The following is an 18,471-nucleotide window of genomic DNA, read 5'->3' on the forward strand; positions in this document are numbered from 1 at the left end:
AGCTGTTCTTGAAGCTTCTGCTATTATGTAAAGCCTTCTGATGGTTTATTTGTCTTTATGAACCCTTTTATTTCTGACTTTGCACTACTTTTTAAATTCAATTATTTAATATACATACTGTAATTCATTTATTTTTTCTATATTTATCATGTATTGCATTGTACTGCTACCACAAAGATATTAAATATCTCTTCATGTTGGTGACATTAACTCTGATTCGGTTCTCCACGAGGCCTTGCCGTACTGAAACTGGAATCTCGCATTTTTCCATGTTGCACAACTAAATCTTTACAGAAAACTGAACTTGTTGACTGAGAGTTTTGGGTTCTTTGGACCTGTATCCCAATGTACAAATTAAAATTTACCCCCTCTACTTCTCTCATTGTTCATTCTCTTCTGTGTCTCTCCTTTCTTCTGTCCTTTACTCCCTTTGCTGTTTTTATCTGATTGTGCCTCTCTTCTGTTTACCTTTCTGACTCCCGATTACTCGCTCTTGCTCTTGCTTTCTCTCCTCAACAGCATGCACCTCTCCCATTGTGATGTGTACATGCGGTGGGGGGCTTAACAGCTACCTTACTAGAATTGTCCTGTGTGTGCATCCACAGTAAACGTTTTATTTTTACGAATGATACAACAGACATTAAGGCAACAGAACACCACAATTTTCACCTTCCTGAACCTTGTTGGCCACTTGCAGTTAAGCAGGGAAAATCTGAGAGTGAATTGCTCAGCTTGACGAGCTTGTACATCTCGGTAGTATTGGCAAGCCTTGGCTGAGCTAATTATGTACAGGTGTCCCGTTTCTCGAGCGTTCGCTTTACAACAGCTCACTGTTACGAAAGACCTACATTAGTACCTGTTCTTGCTAACCAAAGAGGATTTTGGCTTTTACGAAAAAAAGTCGCCTGCTGTATACGTGTGTTTGCTTGAGAAAGACTCCCGTGACTGTGAAGCCTTGTGTGGGCAGTTGTGTGCGTATGCATGTACGTGCATAGGCGTGTACATGCACATGCGTGTATGTGCCGTTTTTCTTCTCCAAATCGATTTTGGGTCGCTGTCTTCCAGATTTTGATAAGTAAAGCTACACCATACATACAATATTTCTACTTTATATAGGCTGTATATTTATCATATCATTCCTGCTTTTACAATATGTTTGTGTTATTTGCTTTGATTTAGTAGGTTATTTTTTGGGTCTGGGAACACTCAAAAATTTTTCCCATATAAATATATGGTAATTGCTTCTTCGCTCTACGACATTCCAGCTTACGAAAAGTTTCATAGAAACACTCTACCTTCGGATGGCAGGGGAAACCTGTATCTCCTTGATTTGTCAGTTGTACATAGGACTGAGAAAAGATGGTAGAATGCATAACAGATTTGTACGTGACTTAAGGAGAGGCCCTCTTAAAAATCAGCTGTACCAATTCAAAGATAAATTTACTTTAACATGAAAATACATTTTAGGAATATCAAATAAATGGACGGCCACAAACTTGAAGCCTTGAAAACTCTAATTTTTTGCAGCCAGAATTCCTTGGCCAACACAACTTCAAAGGCAACTGGGAAAGAATAACCTTAATGGTCTTTCTACCAGTTGACAGAAATGCTGTATCTGAGCTTATTTAGACGGTTATTATACAATATATTCCACTCATATTTAATGTTGGGCACTTGATCACTTAATAAGTTTGATCCTGCTTTTCTTTTCCCTTTTCCTTTCACTTGCTCAAAGGTGTTTGTGTGTTTGATTCCCAATACTAATCTAGCTCAGTTGAGCAGTCCTGTTTTGTTGATGTACTTCCACTGCGTTTCATGACAGAGCAGTCAACTGCACCCTGGGGTTTACTGCATTTCTTCACCCACACTAGTGAAGGAATTAAGTATTCTAAAGAATGGTTCTAATTAAATAAGTCAGTAGCTGTTTTAGGATTTCAAAAGGATGATGATGCGAGTTTAAATGTCACTTCCCAATGACGCTGTTTGCATGCCTAATTAGTTATGGGTGAATAAAATCGCTGTTGGTTATAAGTGCTTATTTACTAAAAACAGTCATTAAATCTTGTCTTCAAATGAAAGCCCTAGGATCTGTGGCAGCTTTTTAGCTCCTTTTCAAAACCTGCATTTACTACCAACAGAGAGTGAGTGGGCCAGATAAGAATTCCAAACCCTGAAATTTACAAACTATTGAAGGAATGCTTAAAACCTTCATTGCATTGCTCTGTTTCCCCTGCCAAGCAGACATTTTTCAAACCGAATCAGGCTTCGCGTGCTCTGGTTATATTTGCTGGTCAGTTTCATACTTCCTTACCTTTCCCACCACCCCACCCCACCCCCCACACACTTTTGCTAGAATGTAAATTTAATGATGAAGGCTGGCTTGGGGAATGATGGCTCGGTTGTCTGCAAAACTCTATTCACTGATGTTCAAGGAATCAGTTCTTTTATGCTTTCTGTCAAACCTGAGTGCAACTCCAGATCCCTTAGCAACGTGTGTGATTGGTCTCTTGATCTCTGAGATGCCTAGCAGTAACTCGGTTTAAAGGCAGTTAAGGATGGGCCTTGTCATTGACACCCACATTCAGTGAATGAAAATTAAAAACTGTGCATTACTACTTCTGTGGGTGAAACGTTTGCTTTGTACTGCAAAAATGAGAGCTTTTTTTTTTACATCCTCCTTCGCATTTACAATCCAAACAAGTTTTGGATCGTCGACAAACTTAGGAAAGTGACATTCAAGTCCCTCGGCCAAATAATTGATGTTTGTACCATGTCGCAAACCTGTATGCAGGTAGACTAAATGAAAACCTGTTATCTGACACTTGATCCCATTGGTGTTTCAGTGAATTTTGTAAAGTTTGCTTTGGATTTACTGTTTAACTTGTCTCTTACAATTCTGTTATTTGTTGAATAATTCTAGCAATCTCCTATCGATTTGAAGTGAATGTGATATCAAGAAATGCCTGGTACTGGAAAAATTTGGAGAGTAATAGTTCAGAGTCGCCCATTCCTTTTCCATTTACCATGCATCATGTCTCAAATCACTTATGTGTGTGATCTAAAGTCTTGTTTTTTGAAAGTGAAATAGGTTGCAGGTGTTTGGACCAAAAAGGCAATCACTAATTGACATTTCATTTCAAAATCTTTGTATTGAAGTTATCTGTTGGAACCACTCTAAGTTAAAATGGTGGATAGTGTCTGTGACTTCTCGAGAGAATAGAAGTGGGCATTTTAATTATCTCTATGAATGAGTGTGCAAGCCTGATTGAAGAGATGAAGCCTGATAGAAGAGATGACAGAAACCTTTATGTGACAAATCTGCAAGCCACCTGGTTCTGTTTAACATTTGAGACGATGTTCAAGTTCCAAGGAAAAGCTTTTTTCTTTGCTAAATTGAGCTAAAGTTATCCCGATTGAATACCAGGAGTAAATTGACCATGTATGCTTAGGAAAGAAAAAGGAGTAATTCGTATCTGGAAATGATTAATCGGCTCACATTTCATCTCCAAATTTCATGGTTCTCTCTCTTTTTTTAATATGTTGTTTGACCTTTCTCCAGTGAGATTATAACCTGATAATAACTTCCAGGTACCCTTTATTCTCACTAATCTCTTGTAGAGTAAATTATTTCAATCTGTTGGTTTAAGATTTGTAGAATACTTTTCTTAGTTTCAGTCGCCCCTCCTTATCCGCGGGGGAATGGTTCCAGGACCCCCCGCGGATACCAAAAAACGCGGATGCTCAAGTCCCTTATATAAAATGGCTTAGTATTTGCATATAACTTATGCACATCCTCCCGTCTACTTTAAATCATTTCTAGTTTACTTATAATACCTAATACAATGTAAATGCTATGTTGTTATACTGTATTGTTTAGGGAATAATGACAAGAAAAGAAAGTCTGTACACGAGACGCGAGGCAAACAATGAGTGCTGGAGAGAAAACTTCTGGGTTTTCCCGATTCGCGCATGAACCAGCGGATAAGGAGGGCCGACTGTACTTCAGTCTATCAAAGGGCTATATTTCTTTTCAAAATGGTTGATTTGGAGGATTCTAGATGGTGTGTAATTGCCAATCAGTTTGGTTTTGGGTTGGTTAGTATAAACTTTATATCTCAGTAAGGTGATCTCCTTGCTCCTGTTCTTCTTGAATTCATCCGTTCACCGAGGTTGTGCATTTGTAAAACCTAGTTTTTTTTTAAAAGAGCAAGGAGTAGGGAACTGCCAATGTTTTATACTATACATCACTGATCCTGGAAAACATAGCAACCTGCATTTCTAAATGCATTTATCATTTAAAAGGTCATAGAATAATCCACAGTACTGTAATTGGGGAAAGAGTGATGCTGGGCAATAGGGCATACTTGGACAGGCAAATTTTAGAGGAGTGGGTTAGTGAGGGAGTTTCATGACTTAAGGCTTGAGATAGCTGAAGGCACAGCTTAGAGCAAAGACAATTTGTGTAGGCTGAAGGTCAAAAATGGAGGAGTATGTATCTGTTAACAATTGTGGAGCTAGAGCAGCTATAGACTGCATCCAATATGCCCACTTTCCACATGGTCAAGCAGTCATCTGGATGACCATTGAAACCTATTAAATATTGCAAGGCCTAAAGAGAATGGACATGGAGAAGATGCTCCCTATAGTGGGGAAGCCTAGGACCAGAGGGCACAGCCTTAGAATATGAGGACATTCCTTTAGAACAGATATGGAGGAACTCTTTTCTTAGCCAGAGGGTGGTGACTGTGTATTTCATTGCCACAGATGGTGGGGAAGTCCAAGTCGTTGGGTATATTTAAAGCGGACATTGATAGGTTCTTGATTAGTAAGGATGTCAAAGGTTAAGGGGAGAAGGCAGGAGAATGGGGTTGAAGGGGATAATAAGTCAGTCATGATAGAATGGAGGAGCAGACTTGATTGGTGGAATGGCTTAATTCTGCTCCTATGTTCTATTGTCTTATAGTCTACCAACAATTGGCTGGTTTTGATCTGGTTCTTATAGTCTGGAGAATACCAAGTCCATTAAAGAGTGATGAGCGAAGATGGTTCGCCCAAGATCCAGGACTATTCGTGTTAATCTTAACATTTTAGTCTTGCTGGAAAAAATACCCATGCTACCTTGCAGATGAATTCTGATTAGTGCCAATAATTTGTTGAAAGAAAGCTAGGCAGTATGGTTTTTTTTATTCATCTTTAAATGTGAGATTTCAAACAATTATGAACATGAATTTAGTTACAGTAACCCAAATATCTTTTTTTCTTTAAAGGAAGGATATCGAATGCGAGTGAGGTTAATGGTAAGGTACTTGACAGGACTCACATTGAGGCTGTGGAATTCCCCTTTGCAGGAATGGTTCAGGCAAGAACTATTTGATAGGAGGAATGGGAAAGGTATAAAATAAGCATAAAGCCTCCTACAGCTTTGTGGGACTGTCCTGAATGCTTTACCGCCTGCTATTTTTAATTTGCTATCTGCCCCTTTTAAGATAAAACAAAGCAGCAAAGATGTTTGAATCAGCAGTTATGAATTAAATAGCAGTAAGTATTGATTATTGAAAATGAAGTGAAGATGGTTACTAAATAGTAGAAATCCTTTAATAATAGACCAAATGTTAGTAGTCCAATGCAAGCTACTTGTTTTTTTAAGTGGTATTTATAAATCGAAGTATTGAGTATAAGAGTTGGAATGTTATGGTGAGGTTGTATAAGGCATTGGTGAGGCTGAATTTGGAGTATTGTGTGCAGTTTTGGTCACTGAATTACAGGAAGGATAATAATAAGGTGGAAAGAGTGCAGAGAAGGTTTACAAGGATGTTGCCAGGACTTGAGAAACTCAGTTACAGAGAAAGGTTGAAAAGGTTAGGACTTTATTCCCTGGAGTGTAGAAGAATGAGGGGAGACTTGATAGAGGTATATAAAATTATGATGGGTATAGATAGAGTGAATGCAAGCAGGCTATTTCCACTGAGGCTAGGAGAGAATAAAACAAGAGGACATAGGTTTAAGGGTGAAGGGGGAAAAGTTTAAAGGGAACATTAGGGGGGGCTTCTTTACACAGAGTGGTGGGAGTGTGGAATGAGCTGCCAGATGAAGTGGCAAATGTGGGTGCACTGTTAACATTTTAGAAAAACTTGGACAGGTACATGGATGAGAGGTGTATGAGATGGATATGGTCCAGGTGTAGGTCAGTGGGATTAGGCAGAAAAATGGTTTGGCATAGCCAAGAAGGGGTTCTATGGTACTTTGGAGGTACCACTTCCTAAGTTTCTTTCCTCCCAACCTCTAATGGTTGGACTTTTAGAGACCACCAGTGCGATCTTGAAATAATTCTAGAGCTCTTACAGATGTCTGTCAATATTTAACTTCTGGTAACTTGCTGATTAATATTTATGGGATATTGTTTTTCACAAATAGGCTACTGCATTTCCTTTTATTTCAGCGGTGACTAGCTGTGAAAACACAGAAGTATATCTTCTTCCTTGTAAAGACCTAGCTCCTGTTGTAAGTTAAATTACTTCTGCTTGCATTAATGATATGTGATATCATTACACAATTATTTTGAGAAGAATTGCACATTTTGTGCATTTCAAATGGAAATGGCATCAATAAGCTTTTTTGGCTGTAGTTTCTGGCGTATAAAGATAGGAACTGAAGCCAGGGCCTGAAGACATGCTATGGGTATGCAGGCTTTGCGTTTCCTCCTGTTACCCTTGGCTGCAAAAATCCAAATATCTCCATGGATCAAGTCAGGAATGTTTGCTTTTTATTGATCCCCAGATACAAGAGGACCCTGGAGTCTTTTGATTACTATTAGCAGATTAGGAAATATAATAGCTCCTTGCAATAGATTTCAACTATTTTTTAAACTGCGTGTAGATCTGAAAGCACCTTTTAAAGAACGTGGGTTCATGAGTAACCTGTGAGACCAAGATTATTGCTTCTAAAGTGAATCCATGAAGTTCCAGGTTGTATGTCCATAGTTTGTACATGGTCAGTATCTTGGGAGAACTAGTTTTGATCTGGCTGACTGGAAGTTTTAAAGCAATTTGCTTCACTTACACAGCAGTATTCCTTGGTTCAGTAAAAGACATCAAGTGACTTTTCTCATTAGAGGCAGACTGATGATGTGGCAGGACCAGGAGGTGGAACAGTCTACCAGAACTGAGTTTGCAGGTAGAGTTGGAATTACAGTAATAGATGCAAATGGGAACCATTACAAAAACCATTGGATCTTCCTGACACTTGGGGAGCAGTTGTGGATTTTTTTTATTTTTGCTTTGTTAATTTGCCTTTAACAGGTTCAATTCTCCTTGGTCTCCAAAGTGTGTCAGAGCACTTGTTCGAATCGTACTAATCCATTCATCGAAAACTAACATGCCTTTCCTTCCCATGTCATTAGTAAATTCAGCAATCATTTGCTAGGTCTGCCTTCTAAGTTATTTATGCAAAATGTGGAATGTTTAGACCCCAGCACTGAAGTCTGCAGCTCACCTATCATTACATCCGGCCAACCAGAAAAAAAGACCCATTTGCACATGATGTCTACACCCTGTTAGCCGGCCAATCTCCTGTCCACACTAACATGTTGCCTCCTGCACCAAGAGCTTTTATTTTCAGCGATAACGTTCAATGTGGCAACTTGCCTTCTGGAAACCTTGAAAGCAATGGATATATTACACTGCTTTATCTACAGCACATTACTGTACAGTGCTCAATATACTGTCAATATCGAACATTTACCACACAGTTTGGGGGGGGGGAGGGTGTGTGTGTGTGTGTGTGTACACTTGCACTCAACACTCACTCGGTCTCACTTGCTCATTGGTTTCCCATCTGGCTAATGTCTCCAAATGATTGTAATTACACCCAAGTTCCAAGCACCAGTTTTTGATTAACCATATCTCTGAGAATCCAATCATAAAACACGAATGTGTGACACTTGTCTCATGACCAGATTCCAAGAAAAGTAGTTAATCAAAGACTCTTGCTTGAAGCTTGAGATAACTGTAGCCATATGGCGTCAAGGGAATGCGCATTGTCCAACCGTGCTCATTACCCAGTTGGAATGAGTCATATATACTTGTAAAATTATTTTAAACAAAATAGTTGCAATGAAGACAAATTAAAATGCTTCCAGCAATTCTAGGAATTTCCAGAATTTTGTTATATGAAATAAATTTCTGTGAATATTTCTGTCTTGGAATCTTTCCCCTGTAACCAAAGTTTCCTTTACTTTTGGCCTTCTCTACCACCTGGCTTGTTCCAAATCCCATCTGTGCTATCACTTAAAAGCCTTCCTGCACGGCACGTTCCTTTCCAGCAGAAGGAATTTCTGGCCAATATTTATCACTCAGCTGACATAATTTCAAAGCTGATGATCTGATCCCTTATCTCATTGCTGCTTTTTGCAATCTTGCTGTGTGTAAATTGACAGCTGCATTTCCTACATTAAACAGTACCTACTCTCGGACAGGTATCACGATACGTTTCTCATCATCTTCAGCTGCATGGCAGTTTTTGGAGCTTTGCACTTCAAATGTTAAAAGCATCCCGCCCTCAGGCAAGTCATTCCCCGTGCTTCATATTTCCACGGAAGTAATTGCAGAGCAAGGTTGAATGTCTTTGATGGCAAACTAATTCCACCAGATTTGGTTGGACGGTTCTAAGCATCTTGCTCTCCAAAGTTTTTCTGAAATACAAGGATAACCCTGTTGTCTCGTCATTGTAAGTGATCTTTTAAACTAGCCCTGCCTTCAAGAGATACATAGTTTATCATAAAGGTAGATGTCATTTCCCCCTGCTGCATGTGAACTTTTCCCTGAAGCGAAGTTCAAAGCAAATGTATTATCAAAGTGCATTTATGTCACCATATACAACCATGAGATTTGTTTTCCTGCAGGCATACACAGTAAATCCAAGAGAAACAATAAAAGCAGTGAAGGACCACACCCAGCAGGAAAGACAAACAATCTATGGGTAAATAAATGTGTAGATACAAAAGAGAGAGAAAAATAAATAAGCAATGAATACCAAGAACCTGAGAGGAAGAGCCCTTGAAAGTGAGTCCATAGGTTGTGGGAATAGTTCAGTGATGGGATGAGTGAAATTTATCCCCTCTGGTTCGAGAGCCTGATAGTGGTTCCTGAACCTGGTGGTGTTTGCCCTGTGGCGTCTGTACCACTTTCCTGATGGCAACAGCGAGAAGAGAAGCAGGACCTGGATGGTGGGGGTCCTTGATGGTGGATGCCGTTTTCCTGTGATAGCGCTTTATGTAGGTGTGCTGAATAGTGGGGAGAGCTTTACCTGTGATGGGCTAGGCCATGTCCAACACCAAAACTAGCTGATTTTTTCCCACTTCTCTGTTTATTAAATAACATCCGTGGCCACGTTTTCTCCCAGTGTATCTTGCTCCCCCGGTCTCAACTTTTCCATGACACCTGCCTTTGGTTTCTACCCAACAGAATTCTTGACTTCCAATCTTTTTCTGAGCCCAGTGAGAGCTAATTTTGCTAACAGTTCTCCTGTATTGATTTCTAAATCTTTCAAGACCAACCCTATTGTTATTCTCTTAATTTATTGCTCATTCAGAATACTGTGTCACATCCAACCATTTTATGAGCTTACATCTCCAAATCCAAGCCCACCTTTTTCTCAATCTGTTTTTGAACTGTAATCCTGAAATTATCTTGTTCTTTTAAAATTTGCTACTATCTTCCTCCATGTCTCTCCTTTATCTTCCAGCTGAATGGTCCTACACAAACATGACCCCATGATTGCTCAACTTCTCTGGTGTCTCAGACTGATGGTTGTCTGATTTTGAAATTGTCATCAAGGCGTTTCATTCTTATTATTTGCAGCCAAAGTATTCTCTGCGTCAACTTCTCCTCATGCTTCTGAACTTTAACTTTGGTAATAAGTCCTTACGTCAGCACATCTGTCGGTTCAATCGTCCCTGCATCCCACTCCAATCCTCTGTCTCTTGACTTTTTCTGTTGCTGTCCAGTTTCCATCATCTACCAAAGAAAACTGTCATCATCCACCCATTATACTTGAGCTTACCTATTTCACCTTCACTAACCTTTGACATTGTGCAACATTTAAAATCCTCATTCATAGAAGCACTCAATTTCAGGCTCTCTTTTAAGCTGCTCCCTGAAATCTACCTCAATGAGCAGATCTTTATTATCTGTCCTGCAATCCTCTTCTCACTCGGAGTCAAATTTTTCTCGAGTGCAAGTTGTTGCAAATGTTTTGAGGATGATGAAAGCATAAAATGTACTATATAAGTACAAGTTCCAAACCTTTAGTAGGTGAAGGTATGAAGTATTTGCTCAGAAGCTGTAGGAATTTTACTTTGTTTTTGGTTACCGGCTTTGGTGAGCTGTCAGCTGGCCAAGAAAATTAACGTGAACGATACATTGAGGAAACAGAGTTGCCTTTGACCTAATTAATGTACTGCTTACATGACTTCACATTGGGACTGCAAGAACTTTAACAATCTGGAACAGGAAAAGGCCATTTGGCCCAGTGTGGTTGGCTGTCTTGATCCTGAGCCATGCATTCCATTGCTCTTTTAAAAGCAATGTCCATTGTTTACATGGGAAAATATTTCCATTTCTTTGGCAATTTTGTGAATTATATAAGGGGAGACAAAAAGCCTGCAGACACCAAAAAAAATTAAATAATGAAACCCAGAAGGAAGGAAAGATTATTCAATATCAATGCACCTACTGATGGACTTTTGTGAATGCTAACATTCTCAAGGCCAACTCTTTTGCATTGCCTTAAAATTGATGTCATTCTGAACTTGGCATTTGTATCTCATGCCCCATCAACCTCATCCTTGCTCACAAGCCTACATCAGCAATGCCAATGTTTTTGTTTCAGAGTTATCACCTGTGTGCTCAGATTCTTTCCTTTAACCATATAACCATATAACAATCACAGCATGGAAACAGGCCATCTCGGCCCTCCTAGTCTGTGCCGAACTCTTAATCTCACCTAGTCCCACCTACCCGCACTCAGCCCATAACCCTCCACTCCTTTCCTGTCCATATACCTATCCAATTTTACCTTAAATGACACAACTGAACTGGCCTCTACTACTTCTACAGGAAGCTCATTCCACACAGCTATCACTCTCTGAGTAAAGAAATACCCCCTCGTGTTTCCCTTAAACTTCTGCCCCCTAACTCTCAAATCATGTCCTCTCATTTGAATCTCCCCTACTCTCAATGGAAACAGCTTATTCACGTCAACTCTATCTATCCCTCTCAAAATTTTAAATACCTCGATCAAATCCCCCCTCAACCTTCTACGCTCCAATGAATAGAGACCTAACTTGTTCAACTTTTCTCTGTAACTTAAGTGCTGAAACCCAGGTAACATCCTAGTAAATCGTCTCTGCACTCTCTCTAATTTATTAATATCTTTCCTATAATTCAGTGACCAGAACTGTACACAATATTCCAAATTTGGCCTTACCAATACCTTGTACAATTTTAACATTACATCCCAACTTCTGTACTCAATGCTCTGATTTATAAAGGCCAGCATTCCAAAAGCTTTCTTCACCACCCTATCTACATGAGACTCCACCTTTAGGGAACTATGCACTGTTATTCCTAGATCTCTCTGTTCCACTGCATTCCTCAATGCCCTACCATTTACCCTGTATGTTCTATTTGGATTATTCCTGCCAAAATGTAGAACCTCACACTTCTCAGCATTAAGCTCCATCTGCCAACGTTCAGCCTGTTCTTCTAACTGGCATAAATCTCCCTGCAAGCTTTGAAAACCCACCTCATTATCCACAACACCTCCTACCTTAGTATCATCGGCATACTTACTAATCCAATTTCCCACCCCATCATCCAGATCATTTATGTATATTACAAACAACATTGGGCCCAAAACAGATCCCTGAGGCACCCCACTAGTCACCGACCTCCATCCCGATAAACAATTATCCACCACTACTCTCTGGCATCTCCCATCTAGCCACTGTTGAATCCATTTTATTACTTCAACATTAATACCTAACGACTGAACCTTCTTAACTAACCTTCCATGTGGAACTTTGTCAAAGGCTTTGCTGAAGTCCATATAGACTACATCCACTGCCTTACCCTCGTCAACATTCCTCGTAACTTCTTCAAAAAATTCAATAAGGTTTGTCAAGCATGACCTTCCATGCACAAATCCATGCTGGCTACTCCTAATCAGATCCTGTCTATCCAGATAATTATTAATACTATCTCTAAGAATACTTTCCATTAATTTACCCACCACTGATCTCAAACTGACAGGTCTATAATTCCTAGGCTTACTTCTAGAACCCTTTTTAAACAATGGAACCACATGAGCAATACGCCAATCCTCCGGCACAATCCTCGTTTCTAATGACATCTTAAAGATCTCCGTCAGAGCTCCTGCTGTTTCTACACAAACTTCCCTCAAGGTCCTGGGGAATATCCTGTCAGGACCCGGAGATTTATGCACTTTTAAATTTCTTAAAAGCGCCAGTACTTCCACCTCTTTAATTGTCATAGGTTCCATAACTTCCTTACTTGTTTGCCTCACCTTACACAATTCAATATCCTTCTCCTTAGTGAATACCGAAGAGAAGAAATCGTTCAAAATCTCTCCCATCTCCCTCGGTTTCACACATAGCTGACCACTCTGATTCTCTAAGGGGCCAATTTTATCCCTCACTATCCTCTTGCTTTTAATATAACTGTAGAAACCTTTCAGATTTACTTTCACCTTATTTGCCAAACCAACCTCGTATCTTCTTTTAGCTTTTCTAATCTCTTTCTTAAGATTCCTTTTACATTTCCTTTACTCCATGCTGCCTATATCTATTGTAGACATCCCTCTTTTTCCGAACCAAATTTCTAGTATCCCTTGAAAACCATGGTGCTTTCAAACCTTTAACCTTTCCTTTCAACCTAACAGGAACATATTCTGTACCCTCATAATTTCACCCTTAAATTATCTCCCCCATCAGTCATATTCCTTCGAAAAGTCTTCAATTTGGATCTCCTTCAATGATGGGGATTCTGGATTTCAGCCCACCATTGAAACTGGGCTATCAGCTCTGTTGGGACTTGGCCCAGGAATCCCCTTCTTAAATATCTAACCCTCTCCCAAATTTTTATGCTGGCTGAAGGTAAGATGTTACTATTGACTGGGAAATGGCAGTAGCCAGAACACCGGGATGGTACAACCTTCTGACACAGGGCTTTGGTTGAACTAAATTACAGCCATCCTGTTAGTACAGCAATCCTTTGGTACAGTACTGAGAATGACTTTTTTTTTTGTCCAAAGTACCTGGAATGGGACCTGAATCCACTCATAAGCTGAAAGTGGCACATGGAATAACACAGAAACACTGAAGTACTAATATACCTACAGAGAAGATCATTTATCATGTGCTCCTACAAAGGTTTGCTGCACAATTGTAGCAAGATTATGGGACTCTGGCCCCGTTGTGAGCCAGTAGCCGGTAGGGTTGAGTTTGGATAGCAAATGGCTTTTATTAGAACGCTGCTTGGGTTAATCATTCAGTCGTTGTTTTCTGGGATTGAATCATTCAGCATTGTTATAATGTATGAAATGTTAACACTCAGTTGCTGTGGATATGAATTAATTTGAAATGACTTCATTGCTGCTCCAAGAACATCAACTTGTCTTTTATGCTTCAATTCCTTCATTTGCAGTATGAGCCCGGAAGGAATTACACAATTGTGTTGATATATTATATCTTAGTGATATTTGTTGTTGGTATTCAGTCTGTAAATAAGTATAACCAAGTATTATTAGCCAATATATATTGGTCTGGAAGTCATTAATATCTTCTTTCTGGCATGGCAAAAGATTATGGTATCTTGTGCCTTCCAATCAGTAATTCAGGGCCAGTTTCAAAATTATGGATCCAAAATTATCACTTAATCTCTAACTTTAAAGAACAACTTCACCCTTATCTTTGGAGCAAAAAAGATTATGAATATAAAATAATACACATGTAGCCAAACCTCCCTGGCTAAGTGGATTAGATATTGAGGAAAGCTTGTCATAAATAAGTAATCAAGCTCCCCTTCTAACATTTCCAAAGACAACTGATGAGGTGCTGCACTATTAACAGTTTCAATTGTTTCTAAAGATAAACCAAGGGTCTGTTTACCTGTGGATGTGAAAGACACCATGGCTCTATTCAAAGAATGATATTGGAGCCACTCACAATATGGGATTAATATTTATTCCTCAACCAGCCATTAAAATGAATAATTTGTTTTTAACTTTGAGAATTTGTTGGTTTCCATATATCCTGCATTAAAATAATACCTTCCACTTCAAAACTACTTCATTGGTTATAAAGTGTGTTGTGTGCTCTGAGATTCAAAGTTCTCTATGTAGAAACAAGTTGTTCTTCCACAATACTGCATAAAATGCCTCTGCATCATCATCATCGTTCATGTCTTCTCCTTTCTCCAGTGGTGCTTCCCCCAGAGAAGGTGGAACCATGTGATGGAATCACGCCGACTTTCACTCAGGAAGATGGGGAAAAGTGTCCCAGTAAAGAAACCAGTAGAGGCGCAAGCAAAAAAAGGCTGAACTTTGATGTGAGTTTTAAAACCAAGAAAATGGCAACTTTATTATCAAGCGGCTGCGGGGTATATTGTGCGGCATGAAAAATAGTGAGAACAAAGTCGGTTTGTGTCCTTCAACAAGCAAAACGGTCTTTTCAAATTTTCCTGTTGTGTTGAGAAGAGTTTGTTTATTTAGATGCCAAGTGGGAGGTAATTCTGCAATCCCACTGGAACGATACCTTGAGTATGTATAGAATAATCAGGATTGTCTTGCTGGGGACTTTTGCCTTCTACACAATTTCCCACCACGTGTCCAGGGGCCAATGTTAATGCAGGAGTGGACTTTTCAGCCCCTGTTACACTTTTCCCGCAATTAAAAGCAGTGATGAATGAAATGCTCTGCAAGATAACATCCATGGCAGGGAAAGGGTTAATTTGGGTTTGATGACCAGTTTCAGGGAAAGCCCTATTGACTTTTAACTGCTTCTGAAATGCCACAAAAACATAAGAAATATAGAACCTGCTAATAAGGGTAATTGTGGATGTGCAAGGGAGCAACTTGCATCAGCTAGATCTGAATCACTGGCTAGTAATTCATTAAAAAGTGAACGCATATTGTTCAATCTTATTTTAATGGAATTAAGAACAAGAAGGCAAAAGATTTTGTTATTTCAGTTAGAAATGAGCTAAAACTGCCCCAAGTGTGAGGCCATGTTAAGCCTCCTCTATTTCCCCACTACAACAGAATCTGCCATTCTGGCACGCTATAAATTGGTGTGGTAATTTCAATCTGTTGAAAGAATCCCACAGTAGAGGAGAGATTTAGAACGGAGAAATGCACTTTCTTTTCAGGAGCTAGAATGTGACGTGTCTGTTGAAGAAGATAACCATCAGGAATGGATCTTCACTCTTTATGATTTTGACAACAGTGGCAAGGTTACGAAGGAGGTACATTTACATTTGTTTTGCTTCTTAGGATGTTGTGGTGTTTTAAGTTGAATTTTGCTGTTGAACCCTTAGTTAAGCAGTTCGTGGGTGGGTAAATTGCCTGCAAGTGTATAACCAACTTTTGACAAACTTTCTTCATCCTCATTTTTATTTTATTTTTCATCCTACCAAGCTTGCTCCTTAGTGTATGGTTACTGGATTGTTAGCATGGGCATTGTGGGCTGAGTGGCTGATTTTTGAGCTCGGTGACTCTGGCAATGCTAAGGTTCTAAATTTTATTTTGGAAGATAAAGCCCACTGAAGCTTGCTGCCTCAGCTGAGATCTTTTCAATGTCTCAGAGTGCAGGTTCCATTGTTGCTGCTGTTAGAATAACTTGAGGAAGCACTTCACTGCAGTTAGCCGAGCTTGTAAAAGGAGGCAGTAAACGTTGCCAGCGGAGCTGGGGGTTGGGGTCATTTAAGGCAGATCTGCAGAATTTTTTTTCCTCTCACAGAGGGTGATGAATCTCTGAAGTTCTCTGCCCAGTGTGTGTAGAAGATGGATCATTAGAAATCGTTCTTGTGGAAGTGGGTAAATATCTGATAGATTGAGGAATAGAGGAGTATAGAGAAATGGCACAGAAAACACATTAAGGCCTGTTTAGAATCAGCCATGATTATATTGAATGGTGAGTCTTGCTTGGGTGGATGATTGCTTTCTCCTGCTCCTTCATTCATCTGTTGTGTTTTTGTGCTTAGGGAGACAGTTGGTTTAGAAGTAGTATTGAAGCTGCTGAAATAGAGGTAGGGTGGAGGGGTTTAAAATATGACCCGTGGGAAGTCGGGGAACTAAGGAGGCAGTTTGTTTAGCAATGGTACTGGAGCTGTGAAACAAACATTTCTCAAATCTTAGATGCGAAGATTAAAGCAGATTGAAATGTTTTGAGAAATGCTTCAGTTAAAGACCAGAAGAGGCAACTTGGAAGTAATGTGTTCTACAAGAGGTTTTGCCCGCCTTAAGTCCATCAGCATTGTTGGCATGGGAGAAGCTGAGGCACCAGTATTATTCAAACACATACTTTGAAAATAGGAAATGAACAATCTCTTGTGGGGAATCTCGTGTGAGTTTAGTTTTTATTGCAAAGAAATTCCAGTAATTTTTAACTTGTTAGCTTTGGAACAGTCATTAATCTCTGTACAAGTTCTTTCATCCATTATATTGCACATTTTTAAATTGATTTGTCGCAACATCTGTTCTTTGTCCTATGTGTTTTACATGGTTTGCCTCTTTGGAACAAAACGTTTATCATGCATTGTTCATTTGAACATTGAAGTTTAAACTGAATTATCAGTGTGAACTGTAACAGGGGTTTTTTTTGCCTTTGTTGATTTTGGCTAATTTTAGAACAAGCAATGGCTGGGCAAAGGCAGTGAAGGGAAGTGTAAAGGTCTGACTGGTATTGAGAATTGACTTATCAATTAGGGGTTGTGGAGAATTGCTTTCTGCACAGGTTGGCTTGTAACAGTTTAATATGTTGCAAATTGATTTGGGCTTCAAGCATCAAAGTAGTACTCATCTTCAAGATACTAAAGGTAGTTGGCTTCTCACAAGCCCGTCGACTAATATGTTTTACAGAAAATAGCCCTACAGGTTAGGGGTCAATTCGATGCAGCATTGGTTACTTGCCAACTGATGGCAAACAAGTCAGAGCCTTTCCTCTTTACACTGGGCCTCGCAGAGAAATGCTAGAGATAATAAGTATCACAGCCTTCTTGAGTAAAGAAGTTCAAAGATTTATTGTCTATAGTAAAGAAGTTGCTTCTCATCCGAGTCCTGAAAGGCTGACTCTTATGTTGAGGTGGTGACCCATCCTTGTATTTGCACTGTCAAACCTTATTCTTCTAAATACAGAAGAGTATTCTCTCAATATACTTCACCAAGCAGACAGCAGCCTGCCCACCCCCACACCCCCAAAATAACTTTCACAAATCACTGTGGAGAACCTTCTTATCAGAAATGTATCTCCTTTGGGTACGAAGACCAGACCTGTACACAATGTTCCAAGTGTGATTGAAGCAAGATGTCTCTGTTCTTAAATTTGAATCCTTCTGCAACTTCCTTAATGGATGGCTTACCTTGCATGTTAATTTTTAACGATTAATGTTAAAATTAAAGAACACACAGATCCCTCTAAACATCAATGACTTTCAATCTATCCTCATTTTTTTTAAATGCATTATTTTAATCAAATATGCTCTCTCATCTTCTGCATTGTAGTCCATCTAATACATTCAAAGCCTCTCGGTTGTCAGAATTTCCTGGAGGCCTTGCAGCATCTTTCTCATGACCCACAGTGCCATCCAGGATTGAATCATCAACAAACAAGGATGTGTTTCACCTCTACTGCTCTAAATTGAGAACACTTTCCCTGTCCTGCTTGTCATGGCTTCTTGACTGGAAGATGACTTGCATTCCTGTTCCCATTCCTTGGTCCTGACTGCTATTTATCCTCGTTACCATGTGTTCCCATTTTACTCAATAATATCTTGGATGACAACTTCTCAAAGGTGTTACGAAAATCTAAATATTCCATATTCCTCCTTGGCTGTTCTGCTGCTTGCAATGTCTGTAAATTATTTCTAAATGGTGTTGTCTCCACTTAATCCTGTTAATATTTTCCCCAGTGCCACCTTACCACTTCCTTCAATAGTTTCTTACCTGGTATCAGGTTCACTGTGGAAATTACCAGACTCTTCTCTAAATAGTTCAGTATTTTGGATTTTTCTTTCTAATACTATCTTTTTGAAGCGAGAGTTGGATTTAGGGCAAAGAACCTAGTGGACAGGTGAACGTTACATTGATCTCCTACTTCTTTTCAATCCTTACCTTGAAGGTGTTTTGAATATGACAGGTTAGGAAAGTTGCTGCAGATGTATGAAGCCGTCACTAGAC

General features: G+C 39.4%; 1 protein-coding gene across 2 annotated transcripts in view; it reads left to right on the top strand.

The window, feature by feature from the left end:
• nkd2b (NKD inhibitor of WNT signaling pathway 2b) overlaps positions 1-18,471 on the top strand; it is a 116,236-nt gene that overhangs the window by 88,416 nt on the left and 9,349 nt on the right. The window contains exons 5-6 of one of the 2 annotated variants that reach the window (XM_059945346.1): positions 14,497-14,624; positions 15,444-15,539. In XM_059945346.1, coding sequence (XP_059801329.1) covers positions 14,497-14,624; positions 15,444-15,539 — 224 coding nt within the window. The remainder of the gene's footprint in view (positions 1-14,496; positions 14,625-15,443; positions 15,540-18,471) is intronic. The other variant, XM_059945347.1, reaches the window with a different exon arrangement.

This window comes from Hypanus sabinus, chromosome 20 (assembly GCF_030144855.1).
Source record: "Hypanus sabinus isolate sHypSab1 chromosome 20, sHypSab1.hap1, whole genome shotgun sequence".
Classification (NCBI taxonomy): domain Eukaryota; kingdom Metazoa; phylum Chordata; class Chondrichthyes; order Myliobatiformes; family Dasyatidae; genus Hypanus; species Hypanus sabinus.